General features: G+C 46.1%; 5 protein-coding genes across 5 annotated transcripts; 2 read left to right on the forward strand and 3 right to left on the reverse strand.

The window, feature by feature from the left end:
• Positions 1 to 411: 411 nt before the first annotated feature.
• Positions 412 to 3,719, reverse strand: N7516_000679 (ATP-binding protein; the record flags this gene model as incomplete). Its single annotated transcript, XM_057213401.1, has 8 exons — positions 412 to 656; positions 711 to 995; positions 1,054 to 1,257; positions 1,326 to 1,550; positions 1,604 to 1,913; positions 1,988 to 3,235; positions 3,286 to 3,563; positions 3,620 to 3,719. The coding sequence occupies 8 exons, from the start codon at positions 3,717 to 3,719 to the stop codon at positions 412 to 414; spliced, it is 2,895 nt and encodes a 964-aa protein (XP_057075284.1).
• Positions 3,720 to 4,445: 726 nt separating this feature from the next.
• On the forward strand, positions 4,446 to 6,593 carry N7516_000680 (uncharacterized protein; the record flags this gene model as incomplete). Its single annotated transcript, XM_057213402.1, has 5 exons — positions 4,446 to 4,627; positions 4,702 to 4,945; positions 5,012 to 5,134; positions 5,188 to 5,632; positions 5,701 to 6,593. 5 exons carry the CDS (start codon positions 4,446 to 4,448, stop codon positions 6,591 to 6,593), a joined length of 1,887 nt encoding a protein of 628 aa, XP_057075285.1.
• A 542-nt stretch (positions 6,594 to 7,135) lies between these two features.
• N7516_000681 (uncharacterized protein) lies at positions 7,136 to 7,321 on the forward strand (the record flags this gene model as incomplete). The annotated part of the gene is made up of 1 exon (XM_057213403.1): positions 7,136 to 7,321. The coding sequence occupies one exon, from the start codon at positions 7,136 to 7,138 to the stop codon at positions 7,319 to 7,321; it is 186 nt and encodes a 61-aa protein (XP_057075286.1).
• A 1,894-nt stretch (positions 7,322 to 9,215) lies between these two features.
• Positions 9,216 to 10,679, reverse strand: sclB (uncharacterized protein; the record flags this gene model as incomplete). Its single annotated transcript, XM_057213404.1, has 2 exons — positions 9,216 to 10,235; positions 10,299 to 10,679. The coding sequence occupies 2 exons, from the start codon at positions 10,677 to 10,679 to the stop codon at positions 9,216 to 9,218; spliced, it is 1,401 nt and encodes a 466-aa protein (XP_057075287.1).
• Positions 10,680 to 14,432: 3,753 nt separating this feature from the next.
• N7516_000683 (ATP-dependent RNA helicase DBP10) lies at positions 14,433 to 17,174 on the reverse strand (the record flags this gene model as incomplete). The annotated part of the gene is made up of 1 exon (XM_057213405.1): positions 14,433 to 17,174. The coding sequence occupies one exon, from the start codon at positions 17,172 to 17,174 to the stop codon at positions 14,433 to 14,435; it is 2,742 nt and encodes a 913-aa protein (XP_057075288.1).
• Positions 17,175 to 17,218: the final 44 nt, after the last annotated feature.

Here is a 17,218-nt window from a genome sequence, read left to right on the forward strand (position 1 = left end):
TTGTCGAATTATTCCCATTTCCTGATATCATCGTCCCTTCACTGTGCCTACTCAATGATCTTCTATGCCTCCTTGGACTATTTTGCCTAGCTCTATATCCTGCCCCAAGTGCTGACTTTCCTATAGGTGAGGGATTGTAGGAAGAGGATTTCCTGAAATCCCCGCTTGCTAGTTCGTATAGAACCAAGGGGGAAGTGAAGATCGAGATCTAAGATATTGCCATTTTCCTAAACTTACTATCCATTCCTGTTACTGTCTCACTCTTCCATCAAATAGGTGCTATCGTCTAATAGTAACGAGACATTATAGTATCCAATTATGCCCCGATTAAGAGAGAAATATTTTGTGTGCATTTATCAATGAAAGAACAACCGACCTAAAGAGAAAGGGAAAGAGGGAGGGACTCTGTCACTAGAAGGTAGACGTATCCGTGCTTCTCGATCGTTCGTCACTTCCCCCAGAAGTTTTTGTGGTATCGTTTCTAACTCCTGCCGCATAGGCATAATCCTCTTCCTTTCCGCGAACCGCTTTCACGTAGCTCTTGAAATTATGAGACATGTTCACGACTTGACGAAGATTGTCATCTGTCAACTCTGGAATAGGACTCCCTTCCTGCTTTGCGTGGAAGCATGCAAGAGCCACGGCAGTTTGGAATGCTTGGATAGTGTCAGCATCAAGTCGAGAAAGTGAGATTGCTGCGTGCTACTTACCGTTTCGTATCTCGCGGCCGTTCCATCTGAGTGCCCGGAGGTCATCTGACTTCCGGACGAATTCTTTGGCATCGTATGAGCAACGAATCTCCTGGCCATCATTGTTATGGTTTTTGGAGAGCTTCTTGAAATAACCATCCCAGATTTGCCTCCTTGAGTCCTCATCGAGTGGGTCATATCCGATCTGCACGTGGATTCGTGACAAGACTGCTTCATCGAAACTTCCCACGCGATTGGTCGTGAGGAAAAGAATGCCTTGAAAGTAGTCTAAGGCTCGCAGGAAAACTGGTGCAGGTAAATTCTACTTAGCCGCTATTTGCACTAGTGCACCACGCCAACTTACTAGAAACAATACTATTCCGTCGAAGATCCTGGGCAGACCGAGTTTCGAGATAAACATCCGCTTCATCGAGAAGAACGATTGCGTTCCAATGTCTTGCATTTCTGAAGAAACGAAGCAGATTTTGTTCCAGTGGCACTGGTTCATGGCCTAAATCTGCAGCAGTAATGCTAAGAAGAGGTCGACCTGTATACTCTGCAACAGACTCTGGTACCATGATGATGGTTAGTAACAGGTCACATCAAGACTTTCTTCAATCTAGAGATTTTTAATACCGGCCGTGAGAGTCTTCCCTGTTCCTGGAGGACCATGAAGTAGCAAGATCTGTCCTTCTCCTTTGCCCTGAATAAAGTCTGAAGAAAAAGCCTGCTTGTACGTTCCACCGAATATCTCGCAGACGGCCTTGATCAATTGCTTGTTGCTTTCAGGCTTCAAAACCAGCGTGTCAATGATACCTTTATGTATCTTTGGATCCCTCAGGCTGGATACCTCCAGTATATCTATTTCCCGTAATCAGCGGTGCCCCAACCAGCAGAAACATGTCAATTCATACCCCAGACTCGGTCTTTCAACACGTATGCATATACATGCGACCAACATAGTAGATATTGATGATTGGTTAGGGTGGAAACCGAGCTCAAATCAATGTTATCGTAGTCGTCGAAAACGCGACGTTGAATTCCGTGTTGGCGCAGACTGTTCGCCTGGCATGTTTTGCATACGCATTTTGGCATCCTTGTTCTTTGGCCCAGCTCAACGTCGTAGAGTTCTTCAAACGGAAAATGGGCGTGCTTTTCATCGGAGATCTCGCTCAGTCTCCATGGTTGACTAGCGTGATCAACGACGACTCGCGTTTGGTTAAACTATATGGGTGTGAGATTTGGACAATGCCTGGGAATAAAACAATGAGTGTAGATGCATCCCATGCTTAACTTACAGTTCGATTGCCTTGTAGTCTACTTGGACCGCTGTACTCCTGGAATGTAGGCGTCTTCACCATATCGACAAATCTTTTCCCTCGATCCACCAATTTCCGACGTAGAGGATTCTGTGGGTCCTCGTCCACATGAAACTTGATGGGAAATAGAGGAAGAGAGGTAATTTCGCGTTGCCCGTCAAAAATAGAAATGCTGACTTCTTTAACGGAACGACTTAGGATTTGGCCGTCAGAGTTGAGATTCCAAACATTCACAATGTATGGCTGCGAACGAGCATTAGGAGAACCCCATGGCACTCCTCCCGAAAATGATTCGATGACATATGCATTCAGTTTTCCTTGCTCCTGAACAAAGACGTCTGTTCCAGGCTTTAACAAGAGCCAGAGAGAGCTGAAAGTCGTCTTTGGGACATCGCTGTTCCAGAGAAATTCCGCGTCTCTCACGCCAATTGTTGTTAGCCCATCCAGATATTCAACCAGAATGTCAATATGCTCTTGGCATGTTGTGGTGTACTCGGCGTCATGAGTTTCACCCACTTCCTCTCGATACTGGAGCAATCTCTCCCTATAGTGATGAAGATCAGTGAAAGGGTACACTAACCGACCCTGTCCGAGATCACTTTCTATTCCTTCGACGCGATATTCGACTCGAGGGATCTTGTCTGGTCGTGATTGGCAATCAATGATAGCATTGAGGGCATTGAGAATAATTGGCGAGTGAATGTAGAGTACCGGACTGCTAATTGTGTCGAACATGTCATCCTCAGGATCGGTAGGATATTTGTTGCTGCAGTAGACTTCTCTATGCTCCTCAATCACAGATTTAGGGATCTGAACATCGGAAATCTTTGTAAAGATTGTCTTGTCGGAGAGTCGCTTCGTATTACGGCGTTGGTAATCACCATCGCTATCCGGGGCCAAATATGTTGCGACATAAGACACCTTACTCAATTCTTCCACCACGTCAGGTCCTTCAGCCTCTTTATCGGCCTTTTCCGCAGCTTCTTCCTCTTCTGCAAGCCTTTTCCGCTTGCGAATAGAGTAGAGCACATCGAATGTGAATTCAAGCTTGAATTCCCATCCGGGTGAGACCAAACTTTCCCAATGACTGGGCAGGATATTTGAATGTTCGGGTTGAACTTTTATAATGGAAAATGTTTCGTCAGTGTTTTCTTCTTCATCCAGGTAATGCGCAAGCCATTCAGTGGAGTATGTGTCAAAGACGGCTTTGATCAGTTTCTTGGTGTCCTGCAAAGATTCAGCAGAGACAAGCAGAAGAGCAAGCCCGCATGACTTACGTCCCAAGTTTTAGAATCCTCGTATGGAAAGGTCCAACGCGTGCCAAAAGGATCAACAAAAATGATAGTTGCTTGACTCTTCGTAGCAGCCGTAATTGCTGTGGCAACGATTCCGTCGACTTCAGGAGATGTCTTGTCCGCACCACTCTCCTTGTCTAAGGACGACTCTGGCTCAACCTTGGTGATATCTTTGACATCCAGGATCTCTATTCCGTCGGGCGTTTTTGTCTCACTCACGATTCCCTCTGCTTTGACTACACTTGTAGCGCTCTGGCTCGCTTGTTGTCTAATCAGCTGATAGAGCTCTGCAGCGCTTTGTTTCATTTGAACTTACCAGTCGCTAGATTGGCAAGTGCACTGTCTTCCATTGTAGACTGCACCTCATGAGCCTCAAATCCAGAAGGGCGAGTGCTTGGCTCTGTGAGAATTTCCATTGCTCACGACAGTTGCTGAAGGGAGAAAAAGAGACTGGGAATTTTAGCGGCAACTCTTTGGATTTCAACTCCATGTCTCGCTCTCCAGGCACAGCTCGTATCTGGCTATTTATATCGGCAGCGATGTAAGACGCAATTTGGGGGCTGAAAACTCCTGATGTAAACTCGTATGGCGCATCTCAGTTCATATTAGCAAAATCCACTTGAATTGGTTCCACTCCACTCAGCTTATTGCAGATAATGCATGTCAGCCCAACCACCCCCGCAGATCTAGTCCAATTCCCGAACGAGTACTGAGTACTTTATAACTATGTTGTAGTTAGTTAAAGAGATTCCCTACATGTACATATATATGTACAACATATTTTGTGCCGACACGTGGAAGCATCCGGTCCCGAAAGTCTCGCATTCTAGCAACAACTACGAACGAGTCTATGTTGACTTTGAACTTGGCTAATGCAAATGTAAGCGGGATGTGATCACGGACTTGGCTGAAGCGGGGGTAAGATTTTTTCGACGTCGAATCAGAAGTTATACTAGCCAAATTGGGTCGAATGACAACTTTAGCTAGGGGGTATCTTTGTATATGGACCTCGACGGATGCATTAATTGAGGTCAGCATATCGCTAGACCTTTCCCGTTGGATTTTCAGGTCAAGGGGTGTGTTTAAACTGGCACTGTTGTTCTGCTGATATTGCTTCTTTGCTACACAGCAGACAAAACACTATGAATACAACACAAGAGTTCTCACGGCCCGATCTGGTGCGTCGGTTCACTGCTGAACTCAAAGACGATTCAGATCTAGCTTCTCAGGTCAAGTCGTACCAAGGAAACTTGGATGCAGAGATCAACACACAAGAGAAACTGCGAATGGATCGTATTTATTATGATCAACCATCAGTAGAGAGGTATGTCAGAGGGGGTAAAGGAAGATTGAGGAATCAAGAGGAGTCAGCTGGAGAGGCTGACCCTTCTCATCCAGTTCTTTAAAAGGACTCGAACTAGCTCGTCAAACACTCCAATCCAAATGCGATGAATTCTTCAAATCTTTGGATGAGAAGGTAGAAGCGGAAAAGAGCAAATCAGGATTCTCACGACTCATCCACCGAAACGCGACCGAACAGAAACTGGCTAGTTACATCCGCCAACGAGGGGAGCTCACAGTGAATCAAGTCACTTCAATCATCAATGAAGTTGAGACTCAATGGACGGAGTCAAACAGCAAGGTAAGGACCACAGTGGCGGAAGGAGGGCAAACGTCTCAGTGGCTTAACTAAAAATAATTCTTTTAGGCGGCGACGAACTTCGTAAAGATATGCCAAAAGTTTGACGCACACAAGCAAATCTTTCAATGTTTCCCAAGTCAAACCTCTTACACCTCTGCTCTGTGTGGTGCTATCACGATGGTCATTCAGGTGAGAGTTTCAGGTCACGCAAAAAGGGGTTGGTCTTATTTGTGATTGAATAGGCTTCGGTTAATTACTCGACTATTGCGGAAAAGCTGTCGGGCTATATAGCAGAGCTATCGGAGAGCATCGCTGTTTGTACACAGTGGCTCGACCTTTATGACAACCCGGCCATGCAAGAGCGACTGTCCGATATCTATACGCAATACTTCCATTTCTTCATCAGGGTAGCCACCTGGTATATGAAACCAAAACCTTCAAAATGGCTCGATTCCTTCAACTCAAACTTTACTACGGGCTACGAGGACACCACCGAAACGATCAAACGCTCCATTCGACTCATCCGTGATCAGGCCTTAATCGAGAACGCATGGCAGCTAAACAAGCTTGATCAGTCATTTACCTCCTTTGAAAAGCGGCTCGCTACGTGGGTAAATGAGATTCGAAACGAGAAAAACGAGGCTGGCGGAACAATGGCAACCCTGATGCTGCAGATGACTGAACGCAGTACGCAACGTCTCCTTATATCTAAATCCCATCACAATGTCTCGCTAACAGTCCTGGAATTTTTCTAGTGGGTCAATGGGAAGAACGCTTCGAACGCATGCAGCTGCAAGGCCAACACGAGACCGGAAGAACAATAGCACAAGGTACTTCATCAATAAACGAAAGAGAAATTGCAGAAATTGTCGATGTTCCTGGGGGCCTCAACAGGTCGGAGGCCAAATGGGTCTGTCAACGCCTTCAGCCGAAAATCGATCAAATGGGAGGCTGTGATGGAATCAGACTCGCCCTCCAAACGGGACGACTTGTCGCCGAGCCTGCTATTGTCCAAATCCTCGGGAATTGGGCACAAGCTACATCGGGCAATTCTCTCAAACTTTGGATTATCAGCCCCTTCGAAACAGGCCCACAAACCAGCGCCCAACTCGCTGCTCTCGGGGTTATTTGGACGGCAATCCGAGCTCGAGCCCAGTTTGTATCTTACATCTGCCAACGACCCCAATACGGGAGTATCCCCGAGATTCGCAACGTCGAAGACAAAGCTGGCGTTATGGCGATTGTTTACAGTTTAATCTGCCAGCTACTACAATTCCAACTGCCTGATGACAGAGTGTACCTACGGCCGGAGATTTTCGATCGACTCACGCAGCCAGGGGAGCGTTGGACAACAGGTTTATCGCTGCTTAAATACCTGCTGGAGAATACACCTACCCTACGGTACTGCATCATCTCTAGGCTCAATCTTCTTGAGGGAAGCGCACGGGACATGTGCCAGGAGTTTGTGGACTTGCTCTTTGCACATTCCAGGAATGCGCATTGGCCAGTTCGAATTCTGTTCACTACTTCTGGGCAGTCTAGGGCGCTTGGTGGTACCGTGGACAAAGAAAGCAAGGTCGTATCTCACAGTACTTTTCGTCAGATGAAGGGGAGGCTGATATATCGAGATGTTCAAATGTCCAAGTAGCAGCACTGTGTGTAATAAATTGAGCATTGCTCATTATTCTATCTTATTCCTATATTAATTTGGTTTGGTGCAAATGAATTAGCGTTCTCGACTTGAAAAGTCTATATAATTCTGAAATTCTCGTTCTGCAAGAGACTGTCATAGGGGTGGTTGATGACTGCTCCCGGTCTAGATCCGTCCCTCAGGTTAGTTGTATATTGCCCAAGTATAATGTCTGCACTACAAAACATAAGCCGTTGCTACTACATGTAGGTAGTATCCAGCGGAGGTCTAACGCGCCCTCAATGTTTGTTTGCTACTCTGAGCCTTTGTTTGGTAGGTTTCTTTCTGGGTGGAGTGGTCTAACGCGCCAGACGTTCGTACTACCCAATCAACCTTCCAAATGAATTATTAACTAACTCTGTTACAGTGAATACTTACCCATTCATGCAATCTGATCCTTTCGAGGGCGCAGTCGAACGCTGCAACTGTCGTTTTTAATTTGGTTATTCACCGCCTTCTTGTCCACAATTCTGCCACTTCCTAACAACGGCGAAACAATTATGAAGGGCCAGTTGACCCAACTTATTCAGCAGTTTAGTGCAACAGTTGACACAGATGGAACACTATGCCCGATCATTATTACTGACGGTGATATCCTGCAGCAAAAGGTAGATCAGCAGAAGTGGGAAGAAGTTGTGCAACTCATGGAAGATATTTTAGAAGCTCTTGGGCAGAGAGAGGCATAGTGGGGGGTATGGCCATTCCAAGATCAAGTCCACTAAATACATTGAACATGGCAAATTGGCTCGGCCGAAGGGGGAGGGAGGCAACGGTTGTACTACTAGCAGGAAAAAAGCAAATGGTTATGATACGCGCCTTCAACTTGGCCGTAATCAGAGGTTGTCCCTATCTACACGTAGGTAGGGACTTAGAGGAATTGATAGAAGGGACATACTTGGTTATTGTTATCAAAGACATAAGTATGTAAATAAGGATGGAGGGTGAAATAGAAAGGCTGATAGAAGAAAAATGGTAGGTTTCTATCTCTGGAAGTCTGTCTTACTAGGCGTGCCTGCTAGCTAGTAAGCTTGCCATGTATATCTCATCGATAATTCTAAAAAGGCTACACTAATTTTCTATATATTGTCCTTTGGTATGAATCTGGGGTTTTATTTCTTTATCCATCTTTAATGTGTTGATCAAAATAGTTGGCAAAATAGAGGGAAATCTCACCAATATATATATCCAACCACAGTATGAATACCAATTGATTTTTTCCGACCACGTCTCGTTATGCATAAATACAATCTTAGGGGCTTCCATTATAGTTGATACCGTATCGTCGCCCACACTGACATTTATACTAGCGAATTCCTTTAGACTCTCGACAAGAATTGAATATTGAGATTACTCTTTGGAAAATTCGTGTAATAGGTTATAAATTAAAGAAATTATGCATTATCATAACCAGCACTAATGGTGTAGTGGTAACATATAACACTTCCAAGTGGTCACCTGACTACTGAGTTATGTTGTGCCGGGGGTTCGATTCCCTCTTAGTGCATTTTTTTATATTTTTATTTTTATATTCTTAATATCTCTACTATTATTAGAAGAAAGTATTCAACAATCGCTCAAATTCGGTTAATCTCATAGACCAAGCCTAAAATGTCTGCATACAGTCGGCAACCTACAACATAGGAAGGAAGGAGGTTATTACCTCGCTGAAAAGTAAGCAGCGGTTAACTAGATGGAAATTATACCCTATCTACATCAGGTCCAAGACTGACATGGATGAGTGGTAGTTATTTATCCTACTACATGTGTATATACATAGTCCTGTACGCATACACGTACAGACACCAAAGTACAATCGATCAGAGACAACGTCAAGGTAAACAGCCAAACTAAGCTGTCAATGACATTTCATATACGCCAAAGAGCCAAAATATAAAATAGAGCAAAAACCAATGCAAGACCACCCCCATGTTCGCGAAACGCCATGCCATGATATCTCGAGGACAAAAAATCGCGCATCAACTGTAGGGGGTACTCGCGAGAAGGGGAATCAGCCGAAGGAGATAGACAAATGAGATGCGAGTGACAAAAGGGATAAACAGACGACAAATGAGATGGCAGACAAAAGAGACCCTCAACCAGCCACCTTCCATTTTGTCCAGCAGAGTAGAGAGACAAGCATATCCGAGAATGATGTCTGAGATGGTGATATGATAAAATGCAATTCAAGCAAAGCAGGAAACAACGCGGATGGGATATCCTGGCGCATAGACATAGGAAAAAGGGACCAAAAAAAAAAAAAAAAAAAGAAAAAGGGAAAACACCGGGAAATGAGAACATATGCTTTTTCATGTCCTGCATATTTGAAAAACAAAATGAATCGAGACGTGGGAATTGGGGTCAAGCTGAGGAGTTGAAAATAAATCCAAAACTGTCCGTCGAGAATCATTTGCTCGGTGCTCGCACCGGCAAAGATTCGCAAACGGTGCAATAATTATTCCCCAGACCCTGCTACAGGGGATTCAAGTAAGTATCATTATACAGTACAAGGAGGAACTCCAGCCTCCGATTGGTATCAGTATCAGTGTCATGTTGGTTATGGGATTAAGAGCAGTGTCAAAATCAGCCGTTGACCATGTCATCCAAAGCCATCTTGCGCCGTTTAATAGGCCGGCTGTCGTGACCTTCAGCTTCGGTGCTGGGTGGTTCAGCTCTCGTCAGGGAAGGCGAGTTGCCCGATGTCATCTGGATCGGGGACGGCAATTCCACTGGTCCAAGGTGGCGGGGTATGGGATCCATGGTTGCGCTTGTTATGGAGGAGGAGCGTTGGTGAGGAAGGGAGTAGTTGAAGACCGGGCCTGCAGATCTGTGGAGAGGAAGAGCGCGGGAGTCGTGAAGAGATTCTTCTCGGCCTGGGAGAGTCCAATTCATCGGGTACGGGTCGCTCAGGCGATGGACATGGTGAGGAGGAGGAGGTGGTGGCCCGGCTGTGGCCTGATGGATTGGAGGGAGCCGGACTGGCGATTCAATGTTGTATGGGTTCCGAGGCGATAGTGATACTCGTGGATCATTTGCTGGGCGGATATGATTTCCAGGCGTCTCGGTATACGGTAGAAAGGGTATCCCGATTGGCGGTGGCTGATGTTGGGGAGGTGATGTTGGTGGTGGTAATGCTGGGACGCCATATGCTGGGAATCGCCGCTCCATACTACCAGATATGGTGTTGCCTTTTAACACTGGATTAAACCCTGCCATTGGCATGTATGGCGAAGGTGCGTGTGGATGTGTCGGTACTGAATGGGATGGCGGACCAGATGAAGAGAATGGTCGTCGGGTCATACCCCCCGGAATCGTGGGGGAGAGGTCCATAGGCCGCGTTAGAGGAAATACTGAAGCGGACCACCGATGTGGTGTCTGTACTGCCGAGTTTACATCTCCCAATCCCTGTAGGTCTGTCATGGGCCGTAGTTCTCGTGAAGATGTGGCTCGATGCATAGTGGTCCGCCGCGGGGGAATGGTTGGGTGGGCCTCCGCTGGGATAGCCGGGTTATCCAAATGTGTGGTATAGGACCTGAGAGACGAATCCTCTGCTTTCAACGGGGGTCGTCCTCGCTTTTTGTGCGTGACATCCACGCATGTTGACTTTTTTTTCCCGCACTCGTTAGCTGCAATTGCACAGTTCACGGGGTATTTCTTCACACTTACAGCTTTTCCAGCAAGCACACATCTTCGACATGGACGAGCTGGGTCACATCCAAGGTGCTTTTTCTTGCAATTGACACAAGCCGATGCCACATGCGCTTTTGTACGTCGGGTTGATTTTTGTGCCAGCGGGCGACCTGTGGGATGTGTTGGGTCTAGTGTTGGGAGTGGACACGGCTGTGCTCCTGGTAGTGGAGATTCAGCATATACCGGTCCCCGTTCGTTATATCCAAACTGTGATCGTGGCTCATTAACAGGTCCTTGTGATAGCTCCAGTGCAGACACAGCAGACCGTTCAGCCGTGACTACGGGAGAGGAAGGATATCCCCGAGGCTTGATCTCTGCGGATGGCTCCGAGGGTTTTGCTGGAGGGGATCCAGACATAGATTGATTGGGTATAGGAGCCCAGGGACTACACCCTCGAGCATTGGGTGACCAAGATCGATTCAACGGCAGCCGCTCTGGGCCCTTGAATCGGGATTGTCCGAACTGGGGGATATTGAGGCTCGGGGGGTGAAGCACGAGTGATTGCATCGGGTGTCGGGCAGGAAAGGGAAAAGGCCCACGGGGCAAATGCTTCTTTCGGGTGTTTTTTTTTCTTTTCGTTCTTTTGCTTTTGTTTTCACCTCTTTTTCTTTTCACTTTCTTCCCTGGTAGATCTTTGTTCACATTCACAAGCAAGGACCGCTGAATTTCGCGGTACTTTGGGGTAGCATATCTGAGTAATAGATCTGGGAGTGTACCTCGAAGTAAAAAAAACGAAAAAAAAAAAAAAAAAAACGAAAGCGCGGTGTAAGAATATAGAAAGGAACAAGAGTCACCAAAAGATCCAATGCCGAGGACGCAAGCTTATAATCAATATAGTGGAGAGATCCGCTATTGGAGGAGTCAGAAAATAGACTGGGAGATTTCTAGATGACAGCAGGACACAGGGTTACTCATACGCATGTCTTCCCAGGGCAACTTATTGCAGGATGGCGGTCGATCATTGAGCTAGGATCAAGGTGCAGGGAAATGTCAAAGCCCCCACGCCTTACCTCTTGATCACACGTCCCACGTTCCGTGTGGTTAAAAGGGGAGAAACCGGTGAAGTATACCGGAAAGTGGTGAAAGTGGTGAAATGTCGCCCCAAGTCGAGAAAATCAATAAAAAGTACTCCGTTACACCCCCACTTGATCTTAAGGCGTTCGATAGTCTTAAACTTGATCACATACAACATAGGAAAGAGTAGTGGTCAATGCAAACGCTAGTAACTGATAGATTTGATCTTCGTCATGGTAGATCATTGGGGAATTAATGCATTTTAACCGTTGCCCCTCTAAGACTCTCCCTTTTGGGGGATTGAAAAGGGAATATACCCATGTAGAATACAGAATAACAGAATACAGAATACAGAATACCTTCCAACCTCTATTACTCCCCCTCTTCTCTTCCCCCCTCCTCTTCCCCCTCTTCTTCTATCCGGGACTTTGGTCTTAAAACAGAGTGCTGTCAGTGACACCCCCTCCGAGCGGGTAGAAAGGAAAGGGATTGGATTCCACTAGTGAAAGGAGACTCTTCTTTTCTTTTCTTTTTTTTTTTCCCTTTATTTTCTTTATTTTCTCCATTTTTTCCGCAGAGGGGTGGCAGTGTATACCAATCAGGACTAAGTAAGGTGGAAAAGATTGACGGATCGACGTCGGTGCCCGCAGCCATTGCCAATAGTCGACCTCGGCGTGGACTATGTGCATACCGAGTACGGGAGTACATGTACTCCGTATTTTTTTTTATACGTTTATACGTTTAATTATCTAGATTCAATATATTTATATATTTATATATTTATATATTTATATATTTATATATATGTGTATATATGTATATATAAGATAGTAACCTAAATTGTTTTTCTTCTCTTAGGGTTGCAATCGGGAGTGACCATCACCTTTTTCTTTTCTTTTCTTTTTTTGGACTCTCTTATAAGGTCAATGTTCTTTTGATTGGAACTTCTATATCATTCCTAGTTCCTATTTCCTATTCCTATTTCCTATTTCCAATCTCTAGTTAGTTAGGTAAATTAATATAGACATGACTCCACAAAATATTCCCGGCAATTTAATGATCTCCCACTTATAAACCCTTTAAATCCTACCCTGGAAACTCTTTTTAAGAAACATAAATTCCCTTATTCTCCGACCCACCCGGGCAAATCATTGTATGACCGAATCCTTTTTATGTTCCGTCTAGGGGTTACTGTTACAGTCAACCGCAGATCAGAGATGTAAAGGTCTCACAGGGTTTTTGATGGTTCGTGAGTCGGACAACTGCAGGCACCGTAATTGTCCCTTTTTTTTCTCCTTTTTTTTCCTCTTCTTTTTTCTTTTTGGGTATTTTCTGGAAATAGTTTGCGGGTGTGAGATAACTGAGTCTCGCAATAATCAGTTTTCTCTGTGATACCCACCGTTGACTGTGTTTTTCCCTCCCCCCTCTCTTTTTCTCTGTCACTGTTGGATTCGGACCTTTCACTTTCACTCGAGTGGTTTTATATTTAAAGATAAAAAAAAGGCAAGGGTCTTAAAAAAGGGTCTCAAAGAATTCACAGGATTCAAAAGATATCTCAAAAGAGTACCCCTCTCAAAGGAATTCATTCTTCGTCTACTTTATTTTCCGGGGACCCCAATAGAGATGTGGCTGCAGCCTTCTGCCGCCTGGGGCGATCACATTCGATCACATTGCCCTTTGCCTCTGCGCGTGTGCATCACTGACGATCACCCATCCCTGGCTTTAGAACTGCAGGATTCCAGAGTGATCTCATGTCACGAGAAGGGAATATGTTGATGGGATGTTCATTGATAGCTATATGGGTACATAATTAACTACCCTGCATGCTCAATATTGTTTATATAGTATGTATAACATATAAAATAGTATAATAGTATAATAGTATAACAGTATAATAGGATAACAGGATAATAGTAGTACAACAGGATAACAGTATAATAGGATAACAGTATAACAGTATAATAGGATAATAGGATAATAGGACAATAGATAGCAGTATAATATGATAATAGTATAGTTAATAGTATAATATAGTATAATATAGTATAATATACAATAATATACAATAATTCATACATATTAATATAGGCTCGGCAGGATCCGATCAAGGGAAAAGGGGTGTGGAACATGCGGCACGCGGAGCAGCAAGGGGTCTGTCACCCCGTTCATGCAGGATTAAATAGTCTGTACAATTTATACGGTTGGTTGTTTTCTGAATCATTTTCATCTACCAATCATAATCATCTTACACCTATTATTTGTACGATTTGTACGATTTCTACGATTTCTACGATTTCTACGATTTCTACTATATGTGTGTGCTAAGTCCTACCTCTCCCGGTATAGTGTTTTTATTCTCTAGCCGCCAAATGTCCAGATTCGATTAATTAATTAATTAGTCAAGTGGAGTAAATAATGACTAGAACTAGGATCAAAACTATTAAAAATCTTTTAAATTTGAATTCCTGATCAGATCAAAATTCGCCGAATCATTGATTCTTAGCGTTAAATAGTTTCTGGTTGATTACGGAGATTATTCGGGGGGAATTCTCCTAGTCTCAACGTTTAAAACACACATGACAATATCTAGTTAACTATAGTTTCTATAGTTAACTAGTCTCTACTTCATACTGTATAGTCTATAGTCTATAGACCCTTCAACCCCCGAAATTGGCTTAGCAAGATCGGCAATTCTGCGAACCCTTCAGAGGGATATTTGGGATGAACCTCCTTTAACCGTAAAGGGGGAGGTCCGAGTCCACTAGGGGCGTGATTGGGCTTATATCACATCTTCCTTCATCACGGCCTAGGTTGATCTACGGTTTAAACGTGATGGCCTGCATCGCCAAGTTCTAATCTTGAGCTAGCCAAGTTTCCAATCTGTCCTCGTATACTCCGTAGGATCGAGTCTATGTTGTAGGCTACACAGCTTCTTCCCATGTGGTGAGCTGGCTGGTTCCTAAATCTCGGATTCATATGGACATCGACACTGAAGTAAAAAAAAAAAGAAATCTCCGAACACAAATTTGTGGTATCTCTGCAATATAGACATCTATTCTACAGTAAATGCTTCCTTCCCCCTATCTCCCGGATCCCTTAGCGTCTCTTCGACGGCCGAGCATTCTTATCGCGACGCTGTTGCACCTGGTTCCGCGCTTTCCGAATATCCTCCGTAGACCGAAGTTCGCTCTTTCCACCATATGCCGCTCCACCCAGCTTATCGTGCTGACGTTCGCGAGCCGCATCGTTCTTTTTCTTCATCTTGTCGTAGTCCCCACGTAGAGGATCAGCACGCTTAGGCGCCCGGTCTTGGTTGTGTCGGAAGCGTCCACTGCTCATGCGAGAGTTGATGTTGTTCATAGCAGGCGTCTCGGCTTCACCAACACGAGGCATTCGCTCAACGCGCTTGCCCTTCTTCCAGGCTTGGAAGCGACCGCTGCGGAAACTGGCGGCGATCTTGGCACCACTCTCACCGCGCACGAGTCGGCCGCCCTTGGAACCGTCCTCGTCGTTCTGGCGGGCAACGTACTTCTTGTGTCGCTTGTCCCAACGCATGATGGAACGCGCTTCGCCGAAACCACGCTTGCCTTCGTCGCCGTTGAGGTCCATGGTCGCGTTGCGGGAGTCGCTAGCAAAGTTCGAGTTTGTACCCGAGTGCACACCGTAAGCCTTGTCTTCGGCCATGTCGTTGTGTTGAGGTGTGTAGCCCATGAAATAATCGGGGTTCTGGAATGCTGCCGCTGCGTCCTTCTTCTCTCCTTGCTTGGACTTGGAGTTGTACGCAGAGAAAGTGACCTCGAGCTCATCGTCGGATGCCTCTGACATGTTCTCGCCGGCTTGCTCGGGAATATCCTCGTCCTGCACGACACCATCCTCGCCGGGAGTGGGCATTCCAAGTGCTGCCAACTCGGCCTCTGCCTTGAGATCCGCCCGCTTTCTCTTGTTCTCGACAGTAGTGCGGATTCGGCGAATGGTGTCAACGGCCTCGTTGTCAGCCACCTTGCCGCCTCGTCGATTGTTCGCCTCGAAAATCGTTTCATGGGGCCGGTAACCACCAATGCGGGCAAGCATACTCTCTCGCTCTACCTCCCTCTCACTGGTTGCATCGTTGAAGAGCGGGTGGATCTCAGCCCAGTGATCAGAAGAAACAACCTCCTTCGACCGCTTTGCACTCTCGGCGGAAGCCGAATTGCGGGTGCGCAGATACAATTTCTCTCCTTTTTGGGACACTTGCTTCTGCCCGTAAATATCTACATCATCATCGAGCACCTTCTGTACCCATTCGCAAGTGCGAGAGACTGGCTCTCTTGGCAGCGTTCCCACGACAACATCCTCTGCAAAGTTGAGTTCGGTGCCGTATTGACGACCGAGTACCAACCTGCGTCCCAAGAACAGCTGGAGATCCAGAAGATAGGGGGCATCTTTGTCGCGAACAAGACTGTAACTCCAACCCTTTTGGCCTGCACGGGCAGTACGACCGACACGGTGAATGAAGATCTTGGGCTGTGAGGGGAAGTCGTAGTTGATAACGTTGGCAAGAACAGGAATATCAATACCTCTGGCGGCCACATCGGTGACGACCAGGATATTTGAGATGCCGGATCGGAAGTTTTGGACATGGTGATTACGAGCAGTCTGATCTAGGGAACCGTAGGCGTAGGAGGTGGCAAACCCTGCCTCAACGAGAAGAGCATAGAGGTAGTCGACGTGGTGCTTGGTTGCAGCGAACACGATGGTTGAATGCGCGGTAGGCGACTCCTTGAAGCCGCTTGGGAGGCGGACATCCGATCTCTTGCGCTTTCTTGTGGGGTTTTCGGCTTCTTGGCGTAATCTTCCGCCAATATATGTCTCACCAGTAGGCATCTTGATAATGTTGTGCAGAATGTGTAGTAGGGCACCTTCTTTGTCTGATGACTTGATAGCAAAGAAGGCATTTTGTAGATCGGGAGAGACTTTGTTTTCCGTGTCCAGACGAATCAGACTTGGCTCTTGTAGACCAGCGCGTGCAAATTCGACAAGTGACTTGGGCAACGTAGCGGAGAATAGAAGAGTCTGGCGGTTGGTAGGTAGGCCGTGCAAAATCTCGGTCAACTGTGCGGCGAAACCCATTTCGAACAGTCTGTCGGCTTCATCAAAGACAACATACTTGATGCTAGAGAGATCCATGTCCATCTCAACCTTCAAGTGCAGGAATCGACCGGGTGTCGCGATAATGATATCGGGGTTGTTGGCCATCATGCCGAACTGATCTTCCAGACTGTCACCACCAATGAGAAGCACTGATGTCAAATTCGTTCCCTTGCCCATCTCCTTGACGACCTTCATGGTTTGCAAAGCCAATTCACGGGATGGGGACATGATGAGAGCACGTGCACCGAACGCGGTGCTGTGGCTCTTCAACTTCTCTATCATAGGAATAACGAACGAGGCAGTCTTTCCGGAACCAGTTCGAGCCATACCAACAACATCCTTGTCGTCCATGATCACGGGAATAGTCTTTCGCTGAATCGGGGTAGGTACGGAAAATCCTTTGCGGGTAATCGCTTTCAGTAGAGTCATACTGAGACCCATTGCCTGGAAACCACCTCCCTTCTTCACCGTACGGCCCTTGAGGTTCGCGCCCTTTCGGTTGGCGGTAGCCTGAGAGTTCGCAATGAAAGCTGCATCGCCGTCGTCTTCGTTTAAAAAGTCAAGATCTTCGTTGGTATCGGGCTTCTGGGAATTTTTCTTGAGGGGTGGCTTTGCGCCACCATCGGAATCGCTGTCATTTTCAAAAAGGGATTTCGTAATGTCGAACTCGACCTCCGACTCCGCGGGAGAGGCGGCACGGCGAGGCATGGTTGCGGTATGCTGTGTCGACTGATATGGAAATGCAGTGATAA

Source organism: Penicillium verrucosum (genome assembly GCF_028828655.1).
Source record: "Penicillium verrucosum strain IBT 35672 chromosome Unknown utg000001l_segment0_segment0, whole genome shotgun sequence".
NCBI classification, from domain to species: domain Eukaryota; kingdom Fungi; phylum Ascomycota; class Eurotiomycetes; order Eurotiales; family Aspergillaceae; genus Penicillium; species Penicillium verrucosum.